Source organism: Manacus vitellinus, unplaced genomic scaffold, assembly GCF_001715985.3.
Source record: "Manacus vitellinus isolate BGI_N305 unplaced genomic scaffold, ASM171598v3 scaffold_62_pilon, whole genome shotgun sequence".
Lineage (NCBI taxonomy): Eukaryota > Metazoa > Chordata > Aves > Passeriformes > Pipridae > Manacus > Manacus vitellinus.
The window spans coordinates 3,221,596-3,232,216 of NW_021940704.1; the positions used below are offsets into that span (position 1 = coordinate 3,221,596).

A 10,621-nucleotide genomic window follows, 5' to 3' on the forward strand; every position below is an offset into this window, starting at 1 on the left:
GCAGCATGAGGAGCAGGAGAGGCAACACACACCCCTGGTTGCTCATAAACACCAAGTCAGAGGTTTGCCCTTCCCTCTAGCATGATGGATGGCCAGGAATCTCCAATGGATGGAGCTGGAAAAGACAAAGCCTCCCCAGGGTGCCCATGGCTCACTCCAGACTCATTAATGGAGCAGCTCATCAGGCTCCACACTTAGTTACAGAGTGTTACAAATTCAATTGCTGCCTGAGGAGAGCAGGATTCTCCTGGGCATTTTGAAATTCTGGGAGGTACCCAAGGAACACACAGGACAAGATCCAAGTTCCTGCTTGGCTCACAGGTGGTGCCCAGAGGGGGAAGGCTGGGAAGGATGATCCCAGTGCCTGCCTGTCCTAGTTAGAACAGCTGGGACCAGTTCATCATTGTATGGGTGTAACCCAAAACTGTGTATTCTATAGCCTTCCATGCCATTTCCCAGAAATTGTTATCAATGAACCATTTACACCACCTGCCCATAGAGCCTGACTCCTCAGGCTATAAACTGGGTGTTAAGAGGCCTGCGAGATAGGAGGATGCTCTTGTCCTCACACTCTTTGTGGAGCTCCCCGCCCTGAGGGAAGTGCTGGGCATTCCTGCCTGAACTGGAGAATATAAAATCTTGGAGTCTTGGAACTTTTTTAACCACTCATGGGATCCAGAGGAAGACTGCAGACCACCACTTTTCAACCAGACTGCAACCATCACTCTCGACCGGACTGCAATCACCACTCTTGACCAGACTGCAACAAGCACTGTCCATTCCCCAGGGTGCTGGGTTATACATTTGGGTTTTGTGGGTTAAAACCAATTGTTTGTCTGTATAATCGTACTTATTGTATTATTTTATTAAATTGTTATTCTGACTTATAATCTCTCTTTTGAGTTGAGTTCATTTCCCCTGCTGGTTTACCTTTAAACCAGCACACTGCCTCACCCTTACACAATACCCACCACTGCCAGGGCAGCTTTCCTCCCAAAATCCAGCCATGGATTCCCCTGGGCTGGGCATGGAGGAGGAGAGTGGAACAGGAGCAATGCAGGAAGAGGGGTTTCCATTGAACAGCGCCGGAGCAGAGGGAAGAGCAGATGCCTCATCCCTCCCTCATCTCTCAATTCCTCCGTGGTCCCCCATCCCACCACACCTTGGGAACACCTCAGCAGCCCCAGGGACACTGAGGGGCTGTTCCCTAAAGCCCATGGGAGCTGTTTGTCAGGGAAGTTGCAGTTCTCAGCAGCGCCTTTGCCCCAGGGAGAGCAGGATCCAGGGATACAGGAGAGAGAGCCCGGAGGCACTCCCAGAGCAACAGAACTTAATGTTGCTAAATAATAACGCTGACAAATTCCCTTAGAAATGGTCACTGCACAATAAAAACCCATTAAAACCACCCCTCCAGCCCCTCCTCTGCTGTACCAGGTAAGACGGGGGGAGTTACCTCGGAGCCAGGTCTAGTGACAGCAGAGGATGAGAAATGAGGAGGGAAAAAAATCTGACTCTGAGGGCTGGAGCCTTAAATGATGGATATTTTCCATCATTTCCATCATTTAATGGCACAGGGTTTGAGGACTGTGTGTTATGGACCAGCCATGCCCTGCTCCAAAGCATCTCTGCTGCCTTCTCCCATGGAAAAATCCACCTCACTGGCAAATAATCAATGCACAGGAGAGGAGAGGGAAAGAAAAATATTAAATCAAGCATAAAATAAGTAGGAAAAAAAAGTAAACCACAAGAGAAATTCAACGTTCTCTAAAAATCTGAAGTTTATTCATTAGAATTCAGTGAAAGGAACATTCATTTTAAAACACAATCAATACATTAAAAACTTGAAAGGACTAGTAGCAATGAGACCAGAAAGAAAACAAAAACAACCCCAAAATTCAGACAGGTTGGTCGCCTGGGAGGAGCCACCAGCCTGGCAGTGGGATGGGGCAGCTAAGGACAAGGGTCAATTCCTTTTTTTTCTTTAGAGCAGAGAGGCTTTTCTAAGATTTGAATTTTTCACTTCACCCAAGGGGAGCTTTAGTGTGACTCAATAGGGATGAGAAGAGCAGGAGGCCCCAGCTGGAGGAGGGAGCCCAAAATTCCAGGACAGAGGGAATGTGGGAGGCAAGGTGGGCCTGAGCCCCGGGAATGTTTGCTGAGCAACTTGTGCTGGGAATGGGGCAAACTCGATGAACAAAAACTTTTAAAGAGCCAAATCAGCAGCAATTGACAACTCTGCTGGGGAAAAAAATCTGATTTTGGCTTGGTTTTAGCTTTCCAAAAGCTCTCCTCTCTTCTGATCCCAAAAGCCAAGGCAGTATCACTGCAGGAAGGTGCTTTAGTGATGTTGGCAATGCAGGTGGCACTGGGCTGGAGCTCCCATCCAGGAGAAAGGAGGACAAGGTGGCCAGCCCTGCTAATCCAGGATTATTTAAGGAGCAATCCATAGGCCTGGAGCAGGTGTTGCTGCCTGCATGAGGGTGAAATTCCAGCTCCCAGCCCAAACAGGAAGCACCAAAGAGAGAGGGAATCTGTTAAAGAGCATTGCCAAGCACCAACCAATGGCATGCCCGGGGATTTAAAAAAAGCCCCAAATTTGGATAAAATAATGTAAGGAGACAGCAGGGAAAGCCCCAACTGACACCTGTGGGCTTCTACTTTAGAGATGGTCAACAGCACCTGGAGGGAGAAATCACCAAAATCCACAAATTCAGGTTAAAAACAACACTTAGAAGAAATGAAAGAACAGTTGGATGAGTGTGACAGAGCAGGATTAGAGACGTCTAAGTGGGGTGTGCAAAGTGTGTGTGTGCTGCAAGGGGCTAGAGTTATTCCAGCTGGGAAGTGGCTCAGCACATTCCTGGAGGAGCACAGGAGGGTTCCTGGCAGGGCATGGGCACGGCAGCAGCAGGAATTGCCTTTTCTCCACGGGAAGGGCAAACCACACCACTTGGAACGACGACAAACACGAGTAAAAGAACAGTCTGTAAAATCTTTCCCATGATTATAAAATGCAAAACTATACAAAAATAGAGAAAAATCGACATTTTTCTTAGGTATATAAAAACAAACAAACCAAATAAAACCCCAAAGTCCCCAAAATGCAATACAGAATCACTTGGTAGGCTGACCCCAATGGCAGTGGTTTCATCACAAGTTCACAGCCCCAATATATCACTTTAGGCACAGCCCTAATTTATCACTTTTCCCTGGAAGGGACAAATTCCTCGAGTTTTTCCTTAATATCTTGGCAAGACAATCTGCTATTCCTGACTTTTAAGACTGATTTGTGGTTAGGAAGCCCTTTTGCATGAAAAACCTCAATGAGCACTCCCAAATTTGAGCTCCTCGGGTAAGGCAGTGTTGGACTGATCCAGATCCAGCCCAGATTTTTTCCTACGTATCCCAGGGTGTTTTGGGAAGAGGCAGTGAAATCCAATACCTACTGCAGTGATCATTTACAGGCTGAGTTACTGCATTGAAAATCCTTATTTCTTTGGGTTAACGGGGCAGAATCCACCGCTAATCCAGCAAATTAATGTTTAGAAAACTTGTTGTAATTCAACAGATACTTGCTTCATGTAATTCCCATTGAATTAAGAGGAGAAACCTTTGGTATAAAGTCAGATTATCAAGCCTTGGCTGTATTGCTCCCCCTAAACTTCCCCAGCACGTACCTACAACTGAAAACATTATTCCTAGAGACACGTTGGCGACAGAACATTCATTGTAGCACCAAGACACTTCCAACCCCCAGCAGGACTTTGGCAAAGGCTGCACCACAGCTGAACAAAAACTACAAGCCCCAGAACCCACGAGATGCCTTTGGTGAGATGCTAAAACAAAGGAAAACAGGAGTTAAACCCAGTAAAGGGCCGTGAGGGTGCGTGGCAACGTCCGCCATGCCCCCGTGGTTTGTGGTCTGGGGGTGGTGGTGAGATGGGCAGGGCTGAGACCTGGTCCTGACCTGGCTCCCAGCAAGGGGAGCCTGCCCCAGCAAAGAAGATTCCAATATTCCAACATTCCAATACTCATTAGCAGCTGTTCACATGCAGCACTAACAAGGGGAGACACAACCTTGGAGCGAGGGGACCTTCCACTGGCTGACCACATTCTCCTCTTCAGGAGCGGCACCAAGAGCCAGGTTTCTCCCAGGAAATCCTCTCTGGTGTCACAGAGGGATGGGAGAAAAGACCCATGGCATGATGGGCTCCTGCAGGAACTCCCTGCCACAGGAAAAATTAAGGTTTAAGCCCATGGATGCACAGATAGGTCTGTGCCACCTCAGCGGTCTGGGCAGGGAAATAAAATCACACCTAGCCTGGCTTTGCTTTTCCCTGCTCCTTCCCAGATATTCAAGGACAAGGCAGAAGGAATCTCTTCTCAAAACCAAATATGATTTTGCCATGGGGGAAAAAAAATACCAAACCGAAAGCAGCTCCTTGTGCTGGAAAACACAGTGATGCCAAAGAGCTGCTGCTGGAGCCCCTGGAGCCACATCCATGTGGAGGCGAGAGCAGCAGGAGGGGGACCCAGCACAGCAGGAAAGGGAATTTGGGTTGGGCAGAGCCATCCCTTGCTCCACAAATGGGGAAAAACTCTGGTATTTCCAGCTTGGGATTATTTTTTTAAATGCTACAGATTCTGCTGGAAAGAAAAGCAGGAAAGGGGCAACAAGGGGTGGGGGAACAAAAACCATCAGTGGAAAGAGAATTAAAATCAGAACACAGAACTTGGGAAGGAGGAGGAGGAGGCAGCTTTGCGTCATGGACAGGGAGGTCTGGATCAGAGACAAGGCCGTTTGGGATCATGAGGACAGGGGAGAAGCCCCAAGGACCAACGGTCTGAAACAGATGTCACGGGAGCTCATTATGATCCCCCAGGCAAAGTCTGACCCCCCAGCTTGTGTCCCTGCTCCATGTTCCTTCAAAGAGGAGGAGAAAAATCCCAAACCTGCAGCAACCTCCAGCTTTTTTGTTCCCTCCAGCCAGAGGAAGAGGCCATGAAGCCCAATTTAGGCATTCCAACAAACATGAAACTTCCCTCCTGTGAGTTTATGCAAAGAAAACAACCACAAAATAACAAAATTAAATTAAAAAGCTGCAAAACTTCCTTTTGAGAAAGTAAAAGCATCTGCCACTTCACAGCTACAGGCATGATGCAAATTTAGCTTATTTCAAAGACCTCATCCATGTGCCCATGGTCCTGGAGAGACGAGGAGCTGGGACAAAGCACAGGAAAGGTTTCCACCAGGAATTACACTCTGGGAAGACAGACCACAACAAAGAAGGAACTGACACTTTGTTCTTGAAAGGGACACCACAAACAGCACATCTCTCCAGGCAAATTGAAACTGGACCTGGAGAGCATTATCAGCACACACACAAAAGCTCCTGCTTTCCTTTGGGGCAAGGAAAAAAAAGTAATAAATAAAAATGTTGCTGCAAAGTTCCCCTTCCAGCGGACTCATCCCCTGGGAACAACCAGCATCCTTCCCCCCAGCTCCACAATCAACACCAAGATGGAAGACATTCAAAGTGAGTCTGAATCAAAACATTTCACCAAGAAGGGGAAAAGAAACCCCATTTCTCTCAAAAGTGTCCCCAAGGTTTGTTCCCCCAGCTCCAATCCTGCCCAGATCCCGAACCTGCCACTCTGGTAACAGGTCCGTTCCCAGCTTCTGTCCTGGCAGCAGTGCCAGGGGCTGCTGCTGCTCTTGGCATCAGAAAGGGCTGGAAAACCAGAAGGTGCCTCAGTGTTGACACAGGAACGCCGAGGCACCTCCGATCCCCACTAGAGCACCCGCAGGGCAAGGCCCAGCTCCCATTAGTCACCCCTACCCCGATCGCTCACAGCCTCGCCCTCCCTGCCCTGCACCACTTCCACCCTGCCTGGGGCAGCCCCTCGGTGACGGGTGACATTCCCGCAGCTACTCTGCGTCGGTGACATCGAGGGTGGTGCCGTGGCAGTGCCCGGGGGTGCCCCTGCCCTTCAGGGGCTCCGTGCAGCACTCTGGGCTCTCTGCAGGGCCGGCATTCCCGCCAGGATGCTGAGGCATGCCCTGGGCGATGCCCACGGGCTTGCCCTTGGAGCGCTTCTCTGGGGAGCAGGTAAAGTTGAAGCTCGGGGGCAGCTCCGTTTCTCCCAGGGGTACCAGGCAGGACAGCCTGGGGACCTCTCCATGGTACCTGTAGGACCCCGCTGCCTCCCGCGCTCGCCGTGCCTCGGGCTGCAGGGGCAGGTTGGAGGGGCGGAGCGCATGCGCATGCCGGGGCAGCTCTGGCTCTTGGGGCCGCCTGTCCAGAGCCTCCCCAGAGAGAGGCGGGAAAGGCGACACGGTGCCCGGCTCCTCGGATGGGTCCCACACGCTCTCCATGGCGCCGACTGGAGCGAAGCCCCAGAGCTCCATCCCACCGCCACCACTGCCGCGCTGCAGGTGCTGCAGGCCCGGCCAGCTCAGCCCGCCCTCCAGGGCCACTGGCTCGCCCTCCTCCTTGCTCCTGCTCCTCCGCGCTCCGCCCGAGTCCTTCCTGCTGCCCTCCTGCCGGGCCCAGAGCCGGCAGGGCTGCAGGCCACTCCGGGCAGCCTGTGGCTCGGCCAGCTCGAACTCCAGGCTCTCTGTGTCCAGGGAGCGGCTCCGCCGGTCCATGGAGAGCGGTGCCGGCATGGAGGGGCTGAGCCCATGGAGGCGCAGGTGGCGAGGCAAGCTGGCCACCCCCCAGTTGCAGCTCTGGAAGGAGCCCAGGGAGAACCCCGGGGACATTCTCTCGTCACATTCAGCCAACAACTCCTTCTGTCCATAGCCATCGTCAAAGGCCTCGGCAATGTCCTCGCTCAGCTCTGGGTGCTGCTCACACTCCCCTTCCCCCTCCTGCTCCACGTCCACCACATCGAAGGTGACCATGGTGGGGAGGGCGGGGAGGTTCTGGGTGAAAGAGGAGCTGGAGGCCGAGCTCCCCAGGCTTTCAGAGAGGCTGGAGAAGAGGGTTCCGCTGCTGGCAAACTCCACCAGCGCCTGGGAGAAGCTCACGGCATGCTCAGGCTCGCTACCCACCTGGGGCTCACCGGGAGTGGGTTGCGCTCTGTAGCCAGGGAACATCCCTGCCTTGGCTGGGATGGAGTCCCCAAACAACCCACAATCCGGGTCCAGGATGTTCTTCGTGAGCTGAATAAGGCAACTTCCTGGGGCTTTTTGGCTGTTGTAACAGTTTTCTGGACACAGAGTCCCTGGAAAATCCCTCCACTCTGGATTTTCAGCTCTAGCCACCGGAACCCTACCATTCACAGCCCAGTTCGGGGCGTGTGAGGCCACCTGCTCACTGCCAAGGCCACTCTGACTCTTGCCACTGGAGCTGGCTGCTCTAGTTTTACATTCAATGCACTGCTTTTCCCGAGGACGCTCCTCCTTGCTGGAAACATCCAGGCGTTTCAGGACCGGCTCCCTCTGCAGCTCCCAGTACAGCAGCTCCTTCTGAAGGGCCGCAAGACCTTCCTCTTCTGTTTCCATCACTCCTCTTTTCTGATCCATCATCTGCTGGATCAGGCTTTTCTCTGCAGGGAGGCAGAAGTCCATGAAGTAGCTGAAGATGCCTGGGCGGGGGCCTTTGCCCTCAAACAGCGATTCCTCCCCATGAGAGGGGCTCATCAGCGCGTCAAACTCATAAAGTGCATCGCCGCTGTAGCTGTCCCGGGGCAGACGGTCCTTCTTGAGCTCCTCTCCAGCCTCATCCTCCAGCCCTGGCGTCATGGAGTCATAATAACCCTCGTCACTGTTTGGGGCAGACTCTTGCTGGTCGCTCTGGGGTGTCAGGAGATCGACACCGTCCATGGGGTCGCCCATGTACGGGTGGGTGTCCCCCTCGTGTGAGGCGTGTGTCTCCAGGCTGCTGCGGGACACCTGTGCCCCGTAGCTCCTGTCCCCTGGCATGCTGCCATCCCACACCTGGTGCAAGTACTCCTCGGCCTCCTCAGGAATGGCCATCTCCTCCCCGCCACCCTGGTAGGTGACCAGGCAGGAGCTGCGCTTGGCAGCCTCCCTGCTGCGCTCCACCGAGATGCTGCTCTCAGCAATGTCGGGCTCGGCGATGTCGTCCCCACAGCCTGTCAGGGAGTCGAAGCTCTTCAGGGAGGTGACGTCTCCCAGGATGAGGCTCAGCAGGTCCCCGGAGTGCAGGCAGGGAGGCTCGCTGTCCATGAGGTCTGGGTGGAAGGCCAGCAGCAGACTGTCACGGTCAAACTCAGTGCAGGTGGCAGTGTCAGCCTCTGATTTCGTATCTGGAGCATCCCCATCTCCTGGCACCACCACCACTGCATCGCCCTTGGAGCTACCCCCTTCAGCCACAGGGCAGGAGGGTTCAGGGGCCTCCCCACAGCCAGGCTCACCCCCCGGGCAGGCTGTGGGCACAGGGACTGGCCCTGCCCCCCTGCTCTCTGCAGCCCCCCGGCTCTCCACTGCTACCCCTGGGGCACTGCTGGGCTCCTCGAGGTCCCTGTTCCACTCGGGAAGCTCTGCCCTCTCACCCTCTGCAGCCTTGCTCTTCCGGTGCCGCCGGATGCTGTTAAAAAACCCCTTCAGGCCTTTTTTGGGCCTGGGAAAGGAGGACTTGTCCCCATTGGGCTTTTTGTCACAGCCCTCGATGCTCCCAGGGGGAGAGTTGTCCTGCTGGCCCAAGTCCCCCCTGGCTCCGGTGTCCCCGGGCAGCTGAGCGCTGCGGGAGCATGGCAGGGGGCCGGGATGCACATCCAAGGGGCTGTCGGGTTGGGCCCTGTCAGACGTGGCACTGCTCAGCCCGTCATGGGTCTTGCACTTGCTGAGCCCCTTCTTGCCCTGGCCCTTGCCCCGGCCACCGAAGAAGCTGGGCAGGGTGCAGATGCTCCTCTTGCCCCCGAACAGCTTGAAGGCCGTTTTCCGCAGCTTCCCAGGCGGCGGAGGCTGCGGCTCCCCGGAGTTATTGGCACCCTCGGGAGATGCATCCCCGCCCTCCTCTCGCCGCTGGTCACCGCAGGTCCGCTCCTCCAGGCTGCCCATCTCCATGGCAGCAGGGCTGGGATCTAGCTGGGAAGGGCAGCTTCGGGAGCAGAGCCCTCCTGGAGCAGGGATGGGCTCATCACAGCTGACCTAGGACAGAGGGAAAGAGGAGAGAGGTGAGGGGAAGGTGCAGAGCCAGAAGTGTCGCAGGGAGAAGGGCTACATCACCAGCTGGAAATGGAGCTGCAGGAGCCTCTGAGCTCCCTCCACTCCCAGAAACCAGCCACCAAAATGCAGCGATGCTTAAATTTACCAGTTTGCCAGAGCAGGCAAATCACAAGGCAAGTCCCTACCAGGCAATGTCCCTGGGGACAGGCAGGTCCGACCCCCAAGCCATCTCGCTCCAACCCCTTCAGCTTCCCAGATATTTCTGCCTCCAGGGAGATCAGATTCGGCCACCAGCCACCTCTGAGTGAGGAAACAGAGGCTGCTCCAGCAGGGAGAAGGGCTGGCACCTGCCAACCCCCACTTCCCACCCTCCCACACCCCGTGCCAAGCCTCCTGAGGGAGGCCAAACCAGGACACAGCCCTCACACTACACACGTGTCCAGCAAAAAACCCCACTTGGGTTACTATGCTGGCTTTTCTTAATAGAAGATTTCTGGTTTTTTTTAAATAATCTGTCCAGCGAGGGAGAATCGCATCAAAAACACCCACTGTGAACCCCCTGATCAGATTATCCCGGAAGAAGAGAGGTAGGTTGGAAATATGATCCTGGATCACTATCAGATACGGGAGAAATAAAACAATTACAATCATGTTTCTTTTGCAGAGATGAGGGTGGAGAAATTAAATGCAATAAAACCCTAAAGCACTGCCAAGCTGTAATGCCTGAGGCTGAGCTCTGACCAGTGTGAGGCCAGGGAAGCTCCTCATGGTGTTTAGCCAGAGATCCCAAATTAAAAATACATCCAAAAGGCCTCTGCTCCTGCAACCCCACAGAAAACCTGCCATCTCAGGGTTATTTTTTTTCCCTCAGGTGTAGGTTGCTTTGCCTCTACAATTTGACATCACTGCCCACCGTAGGGGTTGGAAGTGGATGGGCTTTAAGGTGCCTCCCAATCCAAACCATTCCATGACTCTGGAATTCGGGGATTGCTGGTAACCCCTCACATTCACCTGTCCCTCTGGAACCAGCAGCTAGGGTGCATCTGGGGTCACGTTCCCATTGGCAAAATGGGCTTTTCCAGCTCTGCCAGAGCCTTCCCAGAGTCCCAGATGCCTCCAAAGTCTCTGGAGCATCGCTGGGCCTGGAAGGGACCCCCACACCTGGTACCTGTGCAGAGCTGCTGGAAAACTGGGGGGTGGAATGACCCCACACCTGTACCTGGACAGGGGCTCCTTGAAAAAATAGCAATGGGGGGGATGAAACAGAGCCAAGATTTCAAAAATTCCATTTGGGAATCATTTCTCCCCGGCTCCACGTCAGCACAGGCTGCGGGCACGAGGGGGGAAGGGGGTGTTGGAGAAGAATAAAAAAATGAAAATAATAAAAATGAAAATAAAGAAAAATGAAAGGCACCGAGGGCAAAGAGCCCCGATTAATAAACCGCGAAAAACAGGGTTTAAAACCAACAACAAAAAAAAGCACCG

The 10,621-nt window shown here is 53.7% G+C and overlaps 1 protein-coding gene across 1 annotated transcript; it reads right to left on the reverse strand.

Moving 5' to 3' along the window:
* Positions 1–1,760: 1,760 nt before the first annotated feature.
* Positions 1,761–9,113, reverse strand: AMER1 (APC membrane recruitment protein 1). The gene has a single exon (XM_029963772.1). The coding sequence runs from the start codon at positions 9,032–9,034 to the stop codon at positions 5,930–5,932; it is 3,105 nt and encodes a 1,034-aa protein (XP_029819632.1). The 5' UTR covers positions 9,035–9,113; the 3' UTR covers positions 1,761–5,929.
* Between the last annotated feature and the right edge of the window lie 1,508 nt (positions 9,114–10,621).

Bases quoted from the DNA above. Each gene is read 5' to 3' on its own strand.
- AMER1 (XM_029963772.1), bottom strand. From the start codon at position 9,034: ATGGAGATGGGCAGCCTGGAGGAGCGGACCTGCGGTGACCAGCGGCGA.